The 21,420-nt window shown below is 46.0% G+C and overlaps 1 protein-coding gene across 1 annotated transcript; it reads right to left on the bottom strand.

Moving 5' to 3' along the window:
* Positions 1 to 111: 111 nt before the first annotated feature.
* Positions 112 to 21,197, bottom strand: aebp1b (AE binding protein 1b). Its single transcript, XM_007907422.2, has 20 exons — positions 20,437 to 21,197; positions 18,897 to 19,262; positions 16,595 to 16,651; positions 16,056 to 16,154; positions 15,413 to 15,481; positions 14,952 to 15,068; positions 13,775 to 13,876; positions 13,365 to 13,439; positions 9,807 to 9,916; positions 7,832 to 7,989; positions 7,320 to 7,404; positions 7,033 to 7,177; positions 6,801 to 6,883; positions 6,270 to 6,393; positions 5,522 to 5,718; positions 4,924 to 5,106; positions 4,197 to 4,575; positions 3,535 to 3,674; positions 3,273 to 3,372; positions 112 to 2,555 (listed from the first exon to the last, which is right to left on the bottom strand). The coding sequence occupies exons 1-20, from the start codon at positions 20,684 to 20,686 to the stop codon at positions 2,251 to 2,253; spliced, it is 3,144 nt and encodes a 1,047-aa protein (XP_007905613.2). The 5' UTR covers positions 20,687 to 21,197; the 3' UTR covers positions 112 to 2,250.
* Between the last annotated feature and the right edge of the window lie 223 nt (positions 21,198 to 21,420).

Genomic DNA, 21,420 nt, shown 5'->3' with positions numbered 1-21,420 from the left:
TCGAACCCGGGTCCTCTCACTTGCGAGGCGAGTGCCCTAACCACTACACTAAGGACACCGCAATGTATGAATGTTAACCATCGTTTGAAAAACCTTTTAAAAACTGACTTATTTTATTATATCCTTTTATTCTGTAAAAAATAACTTGTGTGAATACATTTGCAAAACATAAAGGAACTCTTGTACAGGGCAAACATGTAGTAGCAACCCTTCGGAATGTTCATTGCCGTTTGGTCCAAAAAATACTTGTTATATAATATCTGTGTAAAAAGAACTGGCAGCAGATTCCTTGGTGTGGATCTGCCAGAAAGAATAAGCTTAAATTCCTGTCCTACCCAGTAAGTTTAAACATGCCTTTCCAGGGGCGAAGTGCCACGTTCTTCTCGCTACCAAACCAACAACAACTTGCATTTTATTTATTTGCATTCATAGCGTCCCTCACGCAGGGGAGCTTCCCAGAACGCTTGACAGTGTTGGAGCCTGACGCCGAGCCGGGTGGAAGGGGTAGATGACTATAGGTATGGTTGAAGAGGCAGGTGTTCAGGCGTGATCTGAAGATGGGAAGGAAGGGGACAAGGCAGAGGGCCCCAGGGAGAATATTCCAGAGTTTTGATTTTGTACAATAACCAGTAACGAAATTTCACTTGCAGTGACATAGAGCTGCAAATGTTAAGCAACCGGACAGATAAAACTGCAAGTAAATTGTGGTTGTATTGTGGAACCTGGAATGATTTCAGACATCACTGGTTTTCTATGTTCTCCGGTTGCATTCGCTCCCTGCACATCTGGAATGAGTGTGGAGGGGGTGTGGGAGAGGCACAGCTAAGTTGCATGCAATCTTTTTAACACAATCTTAAAACTCTAGTCAACGAAAGCACTAAAATCTTGTTAGACATAATCCTTTCTTCTCACCTGGTGCAAATAACACATCAACATTCCCTGCGGGATTCATGGATAAATTGCTGTATTGGAGTATTTTATTTATGGCATATCACATAGCACATCTGATAGCTGCGCTGTTCCTTGATGGCTTGCCAAACCTTGGGATTGTTCTCCTTCGAGAAGAGAAGGTTGAGAGGAGATTTAATAGAGGTGTTCAACATTATGAGGGGTTTTGATGGAGTAGGTAGAGATAGATGGGTGGGTCGGTAACCAGAGGGCACAGATTTAAGATAGTTGGAAAAAAGACCCAGACGGGAGACGAGGAGACATTTTTTTTTTTTACCCGGGGAGTTGTTATGGTCTGGAATGCACTTCCTGAAAGGGTGGTGGAAACAGATTCGATAGCAGGTTTCAAAAGGGAATTGGATAGGTACTTGAAAAGGAAAAAAATGCAGGGTTACGGGGTAAGAGTGGGGGAGTGGAACTAGGTGGTAGCTCTGTCAAAGAGCTGCACAGGCACGATGGGCTGGATGGCCTTCTGTGCTGTAAAATTCTATGATTATATACATTCCACAGATTTGTCAGGGAAGGGATTTATTGGAGGAGCTATAACCTCTAAATATGTATGTTACAAAGACCCACTTTCTGTGTTTAATAAAGAAACCAGCTTCATAAAAAAATACATAGCATTTTGCTGATTGATGAAACCTGTAATTATACCCTATGTTTTTAAGGTTCAGAGTTAAACAGCTATATGCCATGTGCTTTCAAACATGATTGTTAAAGGCTATGGAACTCAGAAAACAGCTGTTTGTAGGACTGTCTATTCCTTTTGCCAAATAAGTTCAGGGATGGTTTTATAAGTAATACTAATTCTTATATTTGATACAGCGCCTTTCATGTCGGAGGACTTAACATAGAACGTCATAGGATTTACTGTGAAGTGTAGTGAGTGTATATTTTGTAGGTGAACAAAGCAGCCATTTTGTGCCCCACAAACAGCCATTAAATGATTTGTGAAAAACACAAATCCTTTGGAGAAAGCAGAAAATATTGCTGGTTTGCATCAATGTGATTATAGTTTTAAGTTTCACAGCAAGTAGTTGTAGATCAGAGAAAGCAGACTCTGCTCACGGAGATAGCTGGCACACAAATAAATCTCTTTTACTTGTCTAGTAAAACCCAATGATGAATGACAATTCACATCGCTGCTATTAACACTGTTGCACATCCTGCTTCTCACAAGCACTTTTTTGTAAGATTAACAATCCTCACCTGACACCTTCTTTAGGTTCTAAACAAAACGGTCCTCGATCTTAGTTTCCACCAACCGCACACAGTAGATCCATGGACCAGCTGGCATGAGATCTACTGTAATGTCCAAGTCGCATTTCGCTGGCGCATGTGATATCCTGGGCGCACTCGGATTCTGCGAATCTTCTTTCTTCTCCTCCTGCCCTGCATCTGAACCACATTGATGGGCGTTTTTCCGTATTTATCCATGATTTCCTGAATCCTGTGCCAGTTGGATTTCCGCATGATAAAGTTGCACTGATTGGCTTCGTTCTCGTAGCCCACGTGACACACCTTGGTTATGGTGGTGTAACCCTGTGCTTTGGCTGTCACCCGGTATTCACCGGGGTTGAGTAGCCGCCAGTAGTCCCCACCGCTTGCTACAAACAAAGAGAAATACAGTTTATTGTGGGTCATTTGCTTTACGAAGGAGCTGCACTACAGGACAATACTGTTTAACTCTGGAACACTCTCCTATCCCTCCACCTTACCCCCTCCTTCCCCATCTTCAGGTTGTGCCTACGGTCACCTCCCCCCCCCCCCCCCAGCTCGGTGTCGTGCTCCACAACTGACAAGCGCTCTGGGACGCTAACCTGTGAGGGGCGCTGTGTAAATATAACTTGTTGTTATGGTTCTGGTTCCAATCTCACATTAAACTCGCTCAACTGGATCTTGTTCTAACATGGTTGCCCTACAGTTAACTGGTATGATGTTGCTTATTAAATAAAGAGTCTGGGTCTAGTTGGAGGTTAAACTGAGTATAAATAACATGATGAAACAAGGTGAGGAGATGTAATAATAATAATAATTTCTTGCATTTGGTTTAGTGCCTTTCACGTTTAGGAGGACATCCCAAAGCACTTCACAGGATTTACTGTGAAGTGGAGCGACTGTTGTAGACGAATGTGGCAGCTAACTTATTAATGTATCTAGTTTGATAGATTGATAATATAATTGATAATTTGGTAGATTGCTGGGAGAGCAGATATTGAGATTGGGTGTAAGTATTCTCAAAACATGTGGACTAGTGGATAATGGGAACGATTGAGAAACGATTCATCTTGTAGAGGTTGGTGGTAGAGAACGGACTGGATTACCTGTGCGCACATCATGGTATATGCCTTCCACAGAGATGGTGCCATTTTCAATCGCATTTCCATCCGTGTCTCGCACGAGCCCTTTAATCCCACGATGTACCTGAAACAGAAGTGTGTGAGCCGTAACCTTTTGTACTCTCCTTTAGAACTGGACAACAAAACTACCTCGGCCACTGGACTAGTTTAGGTCAAGTCAGTGTAGGAGAGGAGAAAGGGACAAGCCACTGTAGTTTCCTTCTCTCTCTGTGTAATGGTTCCTTACCTGCTCCATAAAAAAGAGTAGCGCTTCCTGATTGTTCTCCCACTCCTCTTTAAGCTCACTTTCATGCGGGAACTTGTCACAGCCCACGTATATGGAGAGTTGAAAGCAGTTGGTGTGCAGATAGGTGAAATCATTCATGCCTGGAAGTAAACAGTGAAGCTGGCGGGTTAGTTTTCTGATTGTTATAATGTGCACCACTGCTCTTCAGCAGTCTCATCTTCCCACCACCAACAACCTTGCCCCCCCCCCAATCCCTCTTGACCGCAGCTTGGGTGCAGACCCCTTGACTATCTAGTGTTTGGGACGTCCTCCCGACGTAAAAGGATATTAAGAAATGCCTTTAATCTCCCCAACCCAAACGCTATTCTTGTAGCTTTCTGAAACTTATGCCAGTTGTTAGTCGATTGGCACATCGCTTTTCTGGGGTACTAATCCCTCCAATAAAGAATTTAAAAATAAATAAAATAATTTGGTCACATAATCCACGATTGCTTGTGGGACGCTGCTGTGCTCAATTGGCTGCTGCCTTACGCCCACAAAACATACCATCAATTCACTTTACAGTATATTCTGCGAAGCGCTTTGAGACGTCTCGAAGACGTGGTCAGGCTCTATATCAAATGCAAGGATCATTCTTATTTTTAAAAGAATCTTCTACATACTTCCAACAGTTGGGCGCCAGGCTCCACCATTGACGATCCCAAAGCCGTCAGTGAAATCCTCGGTCTGGCATTTCCCTCGAAACGTTTCGGACATGGTGAGGTGCGTGGAGGCGTAAGAGACAGCGAGCCACTGGAAGATAACGTCATCCGGGGTTTTCATGTAACTTGGCTTTTTCTCCCCCTCCTCGTCCTCCTCATCCTCCCAGTACCGGCGCTCGTTCCTGTCCATCGGCCTCATCATGTCTTCCTCCTCCTGACCCTGAGGCTTGGCCATGTTGTAGGGAAAGGTCACCACTTGTTCTCCCCCGAGAATGTTGGCCCCCAGAACAAAAGGATTTTTTTCCAGCCAGCTAATGACAGCACGTGTCTCCATTGCAATCTGAAAAATTGTTAGCGCGCAATATATTAGGGGACATACCATTTACGGGATGTAGTCGGCCTCTTTGCCACCAGTTGACCACTCTGGCCTAGATTTACATAGAATGTACAGCCTAAGTCGTACCGAGTTTATATTCTATGGAAGTTTTACATAACCCATGCTTTGCATAAGTCATATTAAATGTTTGGTCCCAAATGATACGACTTATGCGAGGTTTACTGTAGATTAGTTAGAGCTCAGTAACAGCCGAGTGGAGTGACTGAGCACGGCAGGAGAACCTGCTCTGTGACGCTCTTCTCCCCCCCATCTCCCCCGGGCGGGTTAGTTAGGAATCGCTGCCTCACTCACCGTGGCTTCTTCAGACTCGTATTCCTCTGGAATGGGAATGTGGTGATTGGGAGCTCTTCGGAAATAGCCCGTCCTCTTGTCCGGTTCCTCCCAGATCACCGTGTTGAGGTCTGGGAAGTTCTCACTGAGATCATAGCCTTCCTCTGTCCAGTATCCCAGTGACCAGCTACTGAGTTCAGAGCCCTGTGAGGAGACAGGGAGCTCAGTTGGTTGACTCACCTTTGGCGGCTGCAGTTGGATCTCAGTTTGTTTCTTTACTCACTGAATAGGACCTTGCATAAGCTAGGGTGGTCCGAGCTGGACAAGCAGCAGGAAAGCTTGCCAGACAGTGCTCTCAATGGCAGCTTTGTGGTTTTAGCTGGTTAGATTCCAGCAGTTACCCCAAGGCACACTCTGGGGATCCCCCAAGCCTTTTTTTTATTTTGGGGGGGGATTGTTGGCCAGGACACCAACAAGAGAGAAAGAGAGAAACTCCCTTCTCTTGTCGAATAGCAGCGCGGGAGATCTTTAACATCCACCCGATCAGGCAGACGGGGAGTGAGGTTTAACATCTCATCCGAAGGAGAGGGAATTACTAGATCAAGTCAGTCGCTCTCACCATTTCCTCAGCCAGTTCGTAGCCGTCGGGATTGAGAGAGGGGACGAGGTGTATTCTGGTTTGGTCGACGATGCGCATGATGCGAGGATTCCCGTCGTTGTATTCCTTGCACAGGAACTGCATCAACAGCAGCAGTAACTCACGGCCCAACACCTCGTTGCCATGCATCCCAGCTGTGTAGTGAAACTCAGGCTCCCCTGAAAAAGATGGCTTTTTATTGAAGGGCGAGTGCCATCAAAGCACGCTCCTCAAGTCTTAAAACTGTCAGGGCAATGTGTTGTCTGTCAGTACTTAAAATCATGTTTTTTTAAAATCTTATTTAAGAACGTAATTATTTGCTGGGCGAAAGAAGACCAAAGAACATCCAGTTCGCCTTCCACCACCGTGGCAGTCGCTTGCACATGTCGGGTCCCAAACTATATACTGTATCCCCAGATATTATTTTCTAGTAGAAATCTATCTAATTTGTTCCTGAAACAAGTGACACTTTCTGTTTCCACCGTCTGTCTCCCTAGGGAACCTTTTCCACACGTTTACTACTCGGTCACTGAAGTAGCGTCTGCAGATTTGTTCTGAATTTATCTTCAATCGCAGGCCGTGTCCTCTGGCTGTACTGTTCAGTTCAAGATAAAACAGCTTATCATGGTCTACATTATCTATTCCCTTCAGAATCTTAAAGACGCAATCATATCGCACCTCAACCTTCTTAGAAAGGAAAAAAAAATCAAGTTTTGCTGCACAAAGTTACCCAGTTCGTGCTCTCCTGGGTTATCGGAGATTTCCATGGCGTAGATTTTCAACCCTTGGGAACTCTTTCCAACATTGTAAATCCGGGTAATGTTCGGGCACTCCTCGTTCACAACCTTCATCAGCTAAAAACATTTCAAACTGTTAAATTCTTTCACGCTTTGAAACAAACTCATCGTATTGGCAGGTTTATGTGCATCCCAGTGCACACACCCCAAGCCTTGTCCACTGACAGAAAGTATTTGAGAATTTACCTCCCTTTCATCAACAACAGCAGCAGCCACTTGCATTTAAGTAGCACCCCTCGCCTGGGGTAGTGTCTCGGAGCATAGAATTGAATGGGATGAGATGATGGTAAACCTTGTTTCACAGTGACCCAAATTTGTTGGAAAGACAAAACCGTTTAAGCAATCTCGGCGGCACAGGAGTTTATATGAAGTTTTAGATGGACTTTACTGAGCAATATCTACTGCTCGCATTTGGTGTGGTGTATTTGGAGTGCACTTAGAGACTGGAAAAGGCCATACTGTACCTGCCGCATGTCTTTATAATTGTGGTGTTTGAAGTCCAGATTGGCTTCTGGAGTTACTTCATTGAGCTGATGCTGTCTGACGGCTGTGGGAGACACAACAAGAGCACAATATGTTGCAGGTGATGTAGGGTTAGAGATAGGGAGAGCAAGAGAGAGTGTCAGCACGGTTGAAAGTTAGACAGAGAGATCATTGGTAGACAATTTACTTGTGGTTACTTCAGAGAACTTTTACCTGTGACTGGGCATCCCAGCACCTCCATTCTCATACACAGGCTCCCATTCCAGGTTTGTGGGTTTATTCGGATATAGCGAGCGACGACGGTGCCTGGGAATTCATTCATGACTGGTGTGTCTATATCCACATTCCCGTAAAACAACTGTGGAGACAGAGATACCGTCCATCAGGCACCTGGCCCAGTGATATCAGTCAGTATGCAATAAATAATAACCGTCAGTGTTATTTCCCAGTTAGATTTGTCAGTGAGGGCGGTACATGGAATAGGTTTGTAAGATCCTTACCCAGTCATAATATCCATCAGAGTACGTGATCCAGGTACGACTGTCATTGCTGAACTGCACAAAATAGGAGCTCACCCAGTCATTGCTGTCAACGAAGAGATTAGGGTTGTTGACTTTCAGAAACTTGCATCATAAACTTTCAAACACTCTGAAGACAGTCATAATAATAATAATCCTCGCATTTGATACAGCGCCTTATCACGTTTTCAAGACGTCTCAAAGTGCTTCACAGGATATACTGTAAAGTGAATTGACTGCATTTTACGGGTGATACTCGGGAGCCAATTGCACACAGCAATGTCCACCGATCCCCCAATTGACTAACAACCGGGTTCCTACTTACAGCTGTCAGGGTAAACAGAGCCGTGTGAGTGGAGTAAGGAAACTTGCTTAAGGTTTTGCCCTGACCGGGAATCAAACCCGTGTCGTCTCGCTTGCGAGGCGAGCGCGCTAACCTCTGCGCTACAGGATAAGTGTTAAGAGAAACGGAAAAGTGCGGCTTAGTCACATACTGCAACAGTGAATCCCTGCCCTGGGTTATCACACCAGTGAATTCTGTCAGTTTTCTTGCATCCACTTCAAACCACTGAGACTGGTCATCTGTTCCAGCACACCAGGCTCCGTCAAAATAATCTTCCTCTTCATCCTCGTTCTCCGGCTCTGGGCCTGCCTGGAAATCAGGAGCACGTGTCAGAGAAATATTGGTCAAACCCTTTCAGAACTGAAATAATAAATAATAATCTTTGCATTCGATAGAGCACCTTATCACGTCTTCGAGGCGTCACAAATGCTTCACAGGATATACTGGAAAGTGAATGAACTGTATATTTTGTTCTTATTGTAAGAAAGTACAAAGTTAACCCCTTGCAGCCTTATAACACCAACAAGTGACATTTACAGGGTGTCTTTCATGTTGAGAGGACATCCCAAGGCTCTGCACAGTCAAGGCTTTGCACCTGAGCTGGGGCTTGGGTTCAGGAGGGTTGGCGGGTAAGGGTAGAGGGTGACCAAAGATGCAATCGAAGAGGAGGTTCTTGAGACAGGTCTTGAAGGGGGCAATGGAGGGGCTAAGGGAGAGGGATTGAGTTCCAAAGGGTGGGGGCAGAGAGGCTGAAGGCCTGACCGCTGATGGTGGGACATTCTATTTACATTTAGATGGTTGAGTCCATTTTGTTTCTTTGTTAAAAGTTTAGCCAAAATCAGTTGACGATAGACTGGATCCCAAAACAGCTGTGGGATCGTCAAAATAAATGTCAGCTTGTGGCTGAATGTTCTTTCCTCAACTGGATGTCCTGATAACACTGATGATGTGCCGGATTCTGGCTGGAGCTGAGATAAGGTTCATGGTTTATTGAAACTCAAGACAAGCCACAGACACTCTCCAGAAGGCAGCTGCTTAGAAAGTACGACAACATAATAATAATAATCCTTGCATTTGATACAGCGCCTTATCACGTCGTCGAGACGTCTCAAAGTACTTCACAGGATATACTGTAAAATGGGTTGTCTGTATATTTTGTGGGCGAAGTAAAGAGTGCTGGGAAAGCGTATGTGCCTACTGACTTTGTGTTTGGCACTGAGAGGTTCGCAGATAACACAACCGAGTCTGCTGGTTTTAATGTCTATTGGACTTGTCTTAGATTCTGTTGAATGATGAATTACTTTTCTCTGAGAGAACGCAGCCTCCCCCAAAATAGCTCATTGCTAGAAAATGTCAGGTTGCTCTTGACAACTTGGATTGGGTCCAAACTGATTGCCTGCTCCACAACCCCGCAGAAGTTGAACGCATTCTCAAATATTCTCCAGAGTGCAGGGTAGTGTGGAAGGTGGCAGCGAGTGAAAGAACCTTTCTACTGAAAAGCATCTTGTCACTGTTCTGTCTCTCGGGTCCATCAAAGACTGTATAAGTGACACTACACAGTATGAATGACATTTATATAGTACCTTTCACGTCAGGAAGACGTCTCAAACCACTTAATCAGGGTCTATCCCTCAATCCCTCCACCTTGTCCCCTTAGTCCTCATTTTCAGATCGTGCCTGAAGACTTCGCTCTTTGATCGTGCTTACGGTCACCTCTCCCCTGCTTGGCTTCAGGCTCCGCCACTGCTAAGCGCTCCGAGACGCTACCCTGCGTGCGGGGCGCTATATAAGTACACGAAAGGGAGGGTAGGGGTAGGAAGTGACCGGAGGTGCGGTCGAAGAGGAGGGTCTTGAGATGGGCGTTGAAGAAGGGAAGGGGCGAGCAAGGTGAAGGGACTGTGGGATGGAGTTCCAAAGGGTGGGGGCAGAGAGGAAGGCCCAACCGTCGATGGTTGGGGGGGACCAGGCTGAGGACATGGAGCAGACCAGAGGCAACGGACAGGTCTATATGGCCTCTCAAATGTAAGACCAACGCAAATCACCTCCAAATATAGACCTCCTTATCAAAATAAGTTCTGCCAATGTTCCTATTGCCCTGATGCCACCACATTAATGGACACTCTCACCTGCATATTGAGACGACCGCGATGTGGGCCGAGGCCATACCGGAGCTGAGAAGATGACATCAGCTGATCATCGCCGACACGTTGGGATTCCAGGCCCAGGGGAGGACACTCTGCAGAGAAAGCCGTGCAGCACGCAGAAGGAAAGAGGTGGCGTCAGCAACCGCGTTTGCGAAGGGAGTATATACACAAGTGGACACGATCTGTTGCCTGTCCTGCTTTGACAAGTCAACCTTGACATCTCTCGCTCTGCCGTGGAGATGGGTGATGCTAGCTCAGAAAAGGCGTCATTCCTACAGTTAGATTAACACAAGCTCTTTCACCCACTTTGTACTCATCAACTGTGATGATCATTGCAATGTTTAGGCAGAACAAAGATGTGCCTCGATATTTACAGTACCCCTGTGTGAGTGGGTTACTGACATCTGTTTACTTGTCTTGGAATGACCACACTGCAGATGTTAAACAGCATAAAACAATTAACGTTTTGAACAGTTTAATTAAGTTAGCCTTTGTCCTGCCTGCTGCCAAGTTTTTGCAAAATAACGTACAGTTGTTTTGTCTTTAAACTAACGCCAAATGGAACCGGCACACTTAGCCAACCCAACTCCGTGAGAAAAACAGGATCAAGTATTTATTACAACGATAATAAAAGTCCTTGCTTTTGATACAGTACCTTGTCGTGTTCATAGAATCATAGGAATTTACAGCACAGAAGGAGGTCATTTGGCCCTTCGTGCCTGTGCCGGCTTAGTGACAGAGCTAACAACTAGTCCCACTCCCTCCGCTCTTATCCCACAGCCCTGCACAATTTTTTTCTTTTCAAGTCCCCATCCAATTCCCTTTCGAAAGCTACCATGGAATCTGCTCCCATCGCCCTTTCAGGCGGTGCGTTCCAAACTGTAACGGCTCTCTGGGTAAAAAAAAAAAATAATTCTCCTCATCCTCCCTCTGGCTCTTTGTCGAAATGTTTCCAAGTGCTTCACAGAATTTTCCTGTGAAGTGCAGTGAGTGAGTGTGTTTCGTAGGCAAACACAGGGCAACAAAGTCCCGCAAACAGCTGGCAGTCTGTTGGCCAGGACGCCAGAAGAGACTCCCTTCACTTCTCGGATAGCGCAATGGGACCTTTAACGTCCACCTGAACAGGCAGCTCGGTTTAACGTCTCAAATGAAGGACGGTGCCTCTGATAATGCAGCGCGCTCTCTCCCCCCCCCACCCCCACCCCCACCACCACCCCGCAGCCTTACATTGAAGACAACAAGCTCAAAGTCTTAATGTGGGTCTTGACCCCAAAACTTTCTGACTCTGAGGTGAGAATGCCACCTACTGAGCCAGCCAGATACCTTGCAGAACCAACATTATATAAAAAAAACAACAATAGGAGAGTAGAATTAGATTCCCACAGAGTGCAGTAACTGTACGAGAGTTACTGAGAGTCCTGGTAACCAGTACCAGTTAACCTCTTGTGAACCGGAAGGCCGTATTGGAATTGGAATGTGAACTATGATGGGTTTTCAGTGTATTCTGTTGCCAGATGGAATACAGTACTTGGCTTTTTTTCATTTCTCTATGTTTATCTGTAAAATTGCAGAAAGAAAAAAGATTTTTATTGCCAGTACCGCTGTGATGTTTACCAGATGGCTGGACATTCGATGGTGGTGGAAGAGTTTAAATCCTTCCTTACACAACACCACTGTGGAGTCCTGTAGCTTAGTGGATAGACCACTCGCCTCACAAGCGAGAGGACCCGGGTTTGATTGCTTTAGGCAAGTTTCTTACTCTATAACTCCTCTGTTTACCTAGCAGTAAGTAGGAAACTTCTTGTTAGTCGATTGGTGGATCGCTTTCCGGTGTAATAATCCCATTAAAAAAAATGCGTTCACTCAATCCACAACTGTTTGTGAGACACTGCTGTGTGCAATTGGCTGCCACTTTTCGCCCATGAAATACAGTCAATTCACTTTACAGTATGTTCTGTAAAGCGCTTTCAGACGTCTCGAAGACGTGATTAGGCGCTGTAACAAATGCGAGGATCATTATTATATATTATGAAATATCTGGGCCAACGTTTCTGCGGTTCTGGGTTTGGGCCGGAGCTGGTGGGAGGCTTGTGTTGGGCCAGCAACAACACTACAGAATCCAAACCTTCAGCCAATATTGACTTTGGGCGAGCTCATGTAGACATGCTGTTTAAGGATGAAAGCTAAGACGAGCTGGCAGGGTTAGCAATGTGCAAGTCACGCGCAGGTAAAGTTAACCTTGTGTGAAGGGGTCTGTAAAGGCTCAGGACTTTTGAGGGCGAAGTACCATCTTCTGTTTGCTCTTTCCGGGAACTCTGCTCAGCGGTGAGAGCGCTCGGCTCGCAAGCGAGAGGACCCGGGTTCGATTCCCCCGGGCAGGGTGAAATCTTAGGCGAGTCTCCTCGCGCCTCACACTCACTCGCCTCTGTTTACCAGCAGTTGAGAGACCAGAGGTTAAGAGGAGAGGTTGGCAGCACTACCAAACCTGGCCAGTGGGAGGCGAAAGATCCGTGAAACTCATCCGGAGGGCAACGCCATTCAACTGAGCGCCTTACGTTCCTGTAGAGGATCCACCATCTATTTAAGTGTCGGCCCGGCTCCTTTGGTAACACTCTCGCCTCTGAGGCAGGAGGTTGAAGGTTCAAACCTCAAACCCGTCGGGACTTTGAACTCATATAAGTCTGGGCTGACATTCCAGGGCTGTGCTCTCTTCGGAAGGAGGACATTAAACCGAGTTCAGGCAGACCCTTAAAAATCCCATGACGCTTTGAAAAGGGAAGGGAGTTTCTCTCAGCGTCCTGGCTGACAAGTCCCACGGCTAACAATTGGTCATTGGCTTCAAGTCCGTTTAACGATTAGAGAGTACATCCCGGGAAGCGTTTTGAGGCATTTCAACGAGGTGATATCGCGTTCGTCACGGTTTGTCAGATGATATATAATAAGAATTTGAGACGGCTAGAAGACATGAAAAGCGCTATATCAAATGCGAGGATTATTATTATATTATATATTATCTGACAAACCGTGAAGAACAATGAGGTGAGGTGTAGGGTAAAGCCACAGGTTACCAGACCAGACACGGTGGCCCTTTCTCTTTAGTGTTTCAGCGATTGAATTCCAGACATTTAGCAGAGTTCCCAAGGCTCTGAAAATCTCTAGGGGCTGCAAGTATTCCACCCTCTGACTTAGATAAAAAGATACGAAACTCAAACTCCCTGACCCTGGAATACAGACCTCCTCATAGGCCAGTGACAGACACTACAGAGTACGATCAGGCTGTTCTCCGTGAGGCTACGTCGCGTGAAGGACGCTATATAAATGCAAGTTGTCGTCGTTGTTCTCCCTACTACCAAGGAGACTGAAGAACGAGCAGTCTCAGGGGAGAAACAATCACCGCTATGTGGGTTTAGCTGTTCAGACTCCATCAGTTACCCCCGCGCACACTCTGGGCTCCCCCACCCCAAGCTCTTGTCAAAAGGCAAATGGGAAACCGCACAGTAAACAGAGACGAGTCTGGCAAAATCCAAACGTTTTACTCACTTTTTATCCTCGACACCAAATCTTCGTATGGATCTATCTCTTCCGGAAACTTCTTTCCCGGTTTCTTAGGCTTTGCTGCAAGACACGGAGAAAGAATATTGTCATTTGAAACAATTCCCGTTGTACCTTCCGAGCCCTGATTGAACATTTATGTTTACCAAAGCTTTGCCCACAAAATACGCAGTCACTACGTTTTACAGTATATTCTGTGAAGCGTTTTGAGACTTCTCGAAGATGTGATAAGTCGCTGTATCAAATGCAAGCATCATTATTATTATGTGTGCAATAAACCAACCGTCAAGAAACATGATAGCTGAAAATAACAAGGTAAAAATAAATCACCAGTGGATGAGAATATTAAGCAGCTGTAATCCTATATTATACAAACATAAACACAAAGAATTACGTACGCTTTTCCTCCTCCCAAGTCTCTTCCCAGGTTTCCACCCAAGGTTCTCCATACGTATCTTCCCAAGGCTCGGATTCATCGGGTTCTGGTTCTAGGGGATTCACTGAAAAGCAGCAGCATTCACCCTTAAATTCGCTCCAGTTGAAGTTCGTGAAGCAGAAACAACCAACACAATAAACACAGAAAGACACTCAGAGCCAGCAAAGGTCGTACAGTAATACTCCAACCTTAACTGCCAGCACACCCACGCTGTTATTGTAGTGGAAAAGACAAATACTGTACTCTGAAACTTACCAGTGTTTTGTACTAATAAGCTACAAAAACAACTTGCATTTACACAGTGCCCCTCACACAAGATAGTGTCCCAGAGCACTAGACATTGACGGAGCACAATGTGGAGCCAGGGGAACAGTCTGTAGGAACAGTCGAAGTAGGGAGTAAGCAGGTCGGAGAGGTAGGGAGGTGCCGGGGGCATGAAGGGATTTGAAGATGAGTGTAAGGATCTTGAAATCGATCCGTTGGGCGATGGTTAGCATTATTATTAAGCTGCAGGGGTAGCATTATTATTTATAGTTCTATTTGGAAAGTCTGATGTTCAGTGTAAGGCATTATATTACATCATTGCCATTTGTTTTTAATTTTGCTTGTGATATGAAGCATATACATTCAGTGCAGTTAAAGCCAACTAAGTTACTCACGTGTCTCCTCAGTTGACATTGAGGTCACACACCAATGTTAGGGGATGGATTGGGTCTCTACGTTTGGCCCCACTGTTACTGACACCCAGGTTACTGCTATAGGTTTTTTAAAGAGTAACTGTGCTTGTGGAATCCTGTAGTGGTGGGAGCACTCGCCTCACAAGCGAGACTGTGGGATGGAGTTCCAAAGGGTGGGGGCAGAGAGGCTGAAGGGCCGACCGACGATGCTGGGCCGGGCGGGGGATGTGGAGCAGGCAGGAGCCCGCTGAGTGGAGGGAGCGGACAGGTCTATATGGTGTGACCAGGCTAGAATTAAATCTTCATCCCAGAGTTTTCAATCAACTGCTCTCTCCTGTCCCACTTTGACAGCTCCTTATCAACAGAATATCAACAGGTCACTGTGACCAACTCTCCAGTGCACGGCTGGATTAGTGTGATATATTTTCAGACGACAAGCTAAGAGACAGGTGTCAGCCTTACATTCTCCATCATAGTCTGGTTCCACTTCCTCTATCTCCAGTTCGATCTCAACTCCTATCTCTTCGTCAAGCGTCTTGCTATGTGGTTCCTTCGGTTCTTCTGGTTTGCTCCACTTGACTGAAATGAAAGAAATAATACTCTTAAAACGAGAGCAAAGAATAATAATCCTTGCAATTGATACAGCGTCTAATCGTGTCGACGTGATGTCTTAAAGCGCTTCACCGAATATACTGTAAAGTTAATCGACTATATATTTTGTGGACAAAACGCAGCAGCCAAATGCCCACAGCAGCGTCCCACAAACAGTCGTGGATTGAGTCACCTAATTTTTTAAAACCTATTTGTTATTAAGGGATTCATATTATGACTATTAATCCCTTCAAAAAAATAACGTATTAAAAGTTTTCTTATGTTACAAAAGTGATTTTCCCGAAAAAAACATCAAGTTCTGTTGAACGTACCATCTTCATCTATTCCGTAATCGTAGTAATCTCTCTCAGGCGGTGGAATGGCAGCTTCTGTGGGCTCAACTGCGAAAGAAAACAGTAGAGCATCATGTTTTACCAAGAACAACTCTGTGCTATACAACGTTCTCTGGCCCTCAGGCTTGATGCACCACTCAGAAGCCCGACATTCCTGTCACCTTTGGTCTGGCTCTACTGGCTCCCAGAGGATAGAGTTCAAAATCTTCGTCCTCGCTTTCAAAGCCCCCCACGGTTTTGCTCCTCCCCACCTCTGCGACCTGCTAACTCCGTATAGACCCCTCTCCACTGAGAGGGCTCTGGTCTTTTCCACATCTCCCGTCCAGCCTACCCCACCATTGGTGGTCAGATATTCGGCTTCTCTGTGCCCACGCCTTGGAACTCCATCCCACAGTCCCTCCTCCACATCCCTTTCCTTTCCTGCTTCAAGACCCTCCTAGGTCAACACCCTACCCCCACCCACCCTGCCCTCCACCTCTCCTGATCCTAACCCCCAGTTCGGGTCCAAATCCCTGACTGTCCAGCGCCTTGGAACGTCCTCCTGACGTAAAAGGTGCTGTGTAAATGGAATGTATTGTTGGTTCTTTCTGTCTGAACAGCAGGAAGTGGAAACTTCACTTACCCTCCTCAGGGAATTCCCATTTCTCACTGTATTTCTCTGTGAAGTAATATTCAAAAGGCGTCTCAGTAATGGGCTCGATCGGAGGAATTGTTGGCTCCGCTGGGAGAAAAAAAACCCAAGAGAACAGATTTTGACAGACAGTCAGAAACGCTCGTTTATCTTGATATGAGTTTTAATCCGAATCTCTCTCCCTTAATCTCCCTCCCCTGTCTAAAGTTTGGCCCTGCCCGGGAATCGAACCTGGGTCCTCTTGCTTGCGACGTGAGTGCGCTAACCACTAGGCCACAGCACTCCATAACACTTAAGGGTCTGGGATTGTGGGACCGAGAGAACAAGACTGGACGTAAGTGTTACATTAATATACTAAACGGAAAAACAAAGTCAAGGCCAAAGGCAATGACTGATGGACTGCTTTTTGTCACTTTGAGTATGTATTTTAGGTGTTTTATATTTTCACAGTATCTTAACCCACATTTAGCTGCCATCACTACTGTTCATAAAGACAGTAACTTTCCATTCTCTCGCACGCTCACACTTACGTGTTTTCTCCTCTATCAGAAGCTTTTCCAGTTTTGTGCTGGGTTCGGTGGGAATACCTGTCGGTCAGAAATCAACAGACGTGTGTAACGCGAGTTGTAACTGATCAATGATCTTCCTTATTCCTTTAACTTGACATAGCTAAGCTGTCGGACACATTTTGTTGGACATTTCCTTCCTCCACACGCCTCTGTTTACCGAGCAGTTAGTACAAACCCGGTTGTTAGTCGATTGGCGGATCACTTTCTGGGGGTAAAACTCCCTTAAACATTTTTTAAAAAAATAATAATAATTTGGTCACTCAATCCACTTCTGTTTGTGGGACACTGTTGTGCGCAATTGGCTGCCATGTTTCACCCATAAAATGTACAGTCACTACATTTTACAGTATAATTCCGCAAAGCACTTTGAGACCCCTCGAAGAGGTGATAAGGCGCAGTATCAAAAGCAAGGATTATAATAATGTTTTGTATGTTTTTAGCATATTCTGTAATAAAGAGTGGAGAGGAGAATCTCTGGTTCCCATTACTGCCCTGACGTTACACAACCTAGTCTGGCAGTCCCCTAGGTATGCAGGCTGTTACCAAGAACAGCAAAGGCTGGGTTTCATGAATGTGAGTGTGACATTACAATGCGGCGAGCGGAATGCCGTCTGCCTTTGCAGGAGGAAAGATGGAGCCTGACCTCTGGTATAAGCGTGGGGCCTCACACAGGGAACACATGAGATATGCAAGGAAAGGTCAGTTTGTAGGATTAGCCTCATGTTGGAAACAACAGAAAGATTGTGAAATGGAACAATACCCCCAGTATCGCAGGGAAAACTTAAGGGTGGTCGTCCTCTCACTAAACGCCGGTAGAATAATAATAATAATAGTCCTTGTATTTGTTACAGCGTCTTATTACATTGTTGAGACGTCTCAAAGGGCTTCACAGAATATTTTGTAAAGTGGATTGACTGTGTATTTTGTGGGTGAAACCCGGCAGCCAATTGTGCACAGCAGTGTCCCCACAAACAGTCGTGGATTGAGTGATGAAATAGCAAGCAAGGAAATCCACAGACCTCCATCCCACTCACTGCGAATGGCAATGTCTCTTTTGCTTTACGCTGGGCAGATGAGGTATTATTATTAGTGAAGCGCATGTTGTAAAGGACAGCTGAGAGTTAACAGGGACGCCCCCTGCTAAGGGATTGCAGTCTGTGTGTGTGAAGGTTTGTGGCAAACGGAGTGTTTGAAGGAAGAAGTCTCCAGAAATCTGAACGCTTGCCAATTCACGTCTCAGATTACAAATGGACTGCACTCCAGCTGCATTAATCCTTTCCTACTTCAAACGGCCTTTTCCTAAATGCCCTCCACTGTACCGAGAGGCTGTGCAAGCTTCGGGCTCATTTTTTTGACAGACGCCAGGGCTGAATTTACGTAACGCACCGATGTTTCGCTTTGTGTGGTGGTTTAGTGACCGAAGGTATGTGGTGGATTTTGTGCACCAAATACTCTGCGAACATTCCCCCTTCCCCCAGAGGGTCCTGCCACTTCTTCGAATCCGGGTTCGATTCCCGGGCAGGTTTCCTTAGTCCACAAGCCTCTGTTTACCTAGCAGTAAGTAGGAACCCGGTTGTTAGTCAATTGACGGATCGCTTTCTGGGGGTAATAATCCCCTAAAAAAAAAGTTGTGTCACAAAATATATGATTCCTACATTTTACAGTATACTCTGTGCAGCGCTTTGAGACGGCTCAAAGGCTAGGATTATTATTACTTCTGTCAGGGCTGTGTTAGGATTTATGGTCCTGTCAGGATTGCTTGGCTACGAGTTGGTCTGAGAAGCATCTGCGATCAACACGAGAAACAGGCATTTAGAAAGAGACGCAGCTTGTTATGACCACATGAACTAAAGGACCAGATATGTCTGAAGGCAGTAAGTACGCAACTGCACATGTGACACTTGGCATTGGCTTACGCATCCTTAGTTTTCTTTGCCAAACCCATTCCACATGCAGTGCATTAACATGGCATTGATGACACATTGTCAGCCGCCAGATCATAAAAGCAGCGCTTTACATTGATTTCCTTGTGTTCGCTCCAAAATGAAATAGTTTGGAATAGTCACTTTTTCTGGAAAAGCTTCCTTTTATGAGATATATTAATTATTAAAGATGGGTCTTTGGAATTGAGGTGCACATCAGCGACGATCTGATAGAATGGCAGAACAGGATCGAGGGGCTGAATGGCCTCCTCCTGTTCCTATGGGAGAGCAAACAAGGGAACCAGACTGTCTCACACAAACATTCAATTCTTGCTCTTTACCTGGGTGTTCTTCCTTCTCCCCGGGAGTTGTTGTCTCGGGTTTCCCAGGTTTCTTACCCGGTTTCTTGCCTTTTTTCTCTTTCTCAGCTTTCGGACTTCTGTCCTTTTTTTTCTTCTCTTTCTCGGCTTTCGGACGTTTCTCTTTGACTTTCTTCTCTTTCTTCGGTTTGGGTGTTTTTTCCTTCTTATTCTTCTCTTTCTTGGGCTTGGCCGCTTTCTCTTTGGGTTTCTTCCCCTTCTCCGTGTTCTTAGGAGCTTTCGATGGTCTGGGCTTCAGGGCCTTGTTATCTGTGTCTCTCCGTTTTATGGGCATCGCCCCGAGTTTGGGATCTGGGGGATTTTCCTCTGTTGGGTTCTTGTCTCTTTCTGTCAAAAGATAGAGAGGCACAAGCACTTAATAACACAGTCAATCTTCAGAGACACTGTGGGGTCTTCACACTTTGATATTAGAATTTAAAGACAACAACAACTTGCATTTACACAGCGCCCCCTCACACAGGGTAGCATCCCAGAGCGCTTGACAGTGACGGAGCATGGTGACGAGCCGGGAGAATGGGGGGAAGGTGACCGTAGGCACGGTCAACGAGGAAGGTCTTTAGACGTGACCTGAAAATGGGGAAGGAGGGTTTGAGGGAGAGAGTTCCGGAGTTTCGGGGCATAGTGGCTAAAAGAGCAGCCACCGATGGTGGAGCGGAGGGCACAAGGGACAAGCAGGAGGCCGGAGCCAGTCGAGCGGAGGCAATGTGCGCGTAGTGGGTTGGGGAGTAAACAGGTTGGAGAGGTCGGAAGGTGTCAGAGAGTGAAGGGATTTGAAGACAATCCAACACTGTCTTTTCCACTATTAGGTGACTGAGTCAGGTTGTACTTAGCCCTATAGTTCCTTGGGACGTCCTCCCGACATGAAACACACTCTACATTTGTGCTTATTGTCTTGTTAACCCCCACATAATGAGAGGTGTCAGATCGATGTTCCTCTCTCTCTGTTAAACCATATGTGAGGAGAGCAATCAGTTGATATTTCTTCCCATCTTTCTCGGTTTGATTTTAAGATGCATGTTGGACAATTTATGCCAGTGACAGCCTTTCATTTACAGTATTTCTATCTTGTTGGCCAGGACATCGGGAGAGAAAAACTCCCTTCTCTTTCCGAATAGCACCGCGGGATATAAAGTCCAAAATATTCACTGTACATTATATTCTGTGAAGCACTTTGAGACTTCTCAACATGATAAGGCGCTATATCAAATGCAAGGATTATTATCATCATTAACATCCACCTGAACAGGGCGCAGTTTCATCCGAAAGGACGGCGTCTCCGACAATGCAACACCCCCCCACCCCCAGCGCTGCTTTGGAGCATCAGCTAAGACTGTGATTCCAAGTCCCGCCGTGGGGGCTTGAACCCAAACTTTCTGACTCGGAGGCGAGAGAGGTAGAGAGAGCGCTACCGCTGAGCCAGGCTGACACTGCAGGTCCACCTGCTGCCTACTTAACCTTCTTCACATCATGTTAACTGAGAAGCACATTGAGCTGAACTCACCAGCTGCCTTTACTTTCTTCCTGGGCTTTTCCACCTTGGCTTTGAAGCCCTTCTTCTTGGGATCCAGTGGCATCGAGGCTCCTGGGTTTTCAGCAACATCCTCCCCTGGAGATGCTGGGGCTGGGAGGGTGTGGGGGTCAGCGAGGCTGTGTCTATCAGGAGGTGCAGAGGCTTGTGCCTTCAGTACAGACTTGTGACTGAGAGACCACAGCAGCAGGAGGAGTAGAGTGAGAGGTGAAGTCATTCCCATTGCTTACAATAGCGACCAGAAACAGGAGACACGGATGTCCCAAAGCAATACACAGGCAGCCTTAAAGATAGGGGCTGAGAGCAGCTCAGTTAGGGGCAGACAGATACCAGAGGCAATGCAACAGCTTGCAATAGGAAACCAGCAGCTTAGAGCTCCCAACAGTGGTGAATTCCGGGCATCAACGCTCTGTAGCAATGTTCATCCAGACAGAGGGGACTGGCGATGGAAATCTCCAATGTTAGCTAACACCACAATCCTCTGCCACGTTGTGCTGTCCTGTACTGAGTATCCTTTCTGATTAACCTGCAGCTCTGATCAGCAGCTTTGATTCCCCAATCGCTAGGGTCCCTGGTGAGTGAGACTGAGAAGGATTTTTGAGAGAGAGAGAGTGTGTGTGTGTGTAGAGCCTGCAGACACACTACACTCTGTAGGCACTGCTTGTTTCTCTTTGATTGTAAAACAGACTGGGTTTGAACCTCCCTCTCTCTTTCCCTCCCTCCCTCCCTCCTCGAAGCTCTCACTCTGTCTGTCTCTCTTTTCTTAGCTGTCTGACTGAGGTTGGTTGGCAGTCAGCTGCAAGGCAAGCAATAAGGAGAGGAAATAAACGCCCCCCCCCCCCCCCACACACACACAGGGTCTGAATTACAGTAGAAAGGAGGAAAAAATTGGCAGAGTTTCTCTCTCTCTCTCTTTCCTTCTGAACAGCGAACATGAGTCAGGATGGAGAATGAATC

This window comes from Callorhinchus milii, unplaced genomic scaffold (genome assembly GCF_018977255.1).
Source record: "Callorhinchus milii isolate IMCB2004 unplaced genomic scaffold, IMCB_Cmil_1.0 Scaffold28, whole genome shotgun sequence".
Classification (NCBI taxonomy): Eukaryota; Metazoa; Chordata; class Chondrichthyes; order Chimaeriformes; family Callorhinchidae; genus Callorhinchus; species Callorhinchus milii.
Note: the sequence above shows the minus strand (reverse complement) of the source record. Positions and strands in the feature narration are given on the sequence as shown.

Excerpts from the sequence above, each read along its gene's own strand:
- aebp1b (XM_007907422.2), bottom strand. The coding sequence starts at position 20,686 with ATGGGAATGACTTCACCTCTCACTCTACTCCTCCTGCTGCTGTGGTCT. Across the intron at positions 5,107-5,521 it reads ACGAACTGGCTGAGGAAATG|GGCTCTGAACTCAGTAGCTG; the intron begins GTGAGAGCGACT and ends GTCTCCTCACAG. Across the intron at positions 2,556-3,272 it reads ATACCATGATGTGCGCACAG|CAAGCGGTGGGGACTACTGG; the intron begins GTAATCCAGTCC and ends CTTTGTTTGTAG.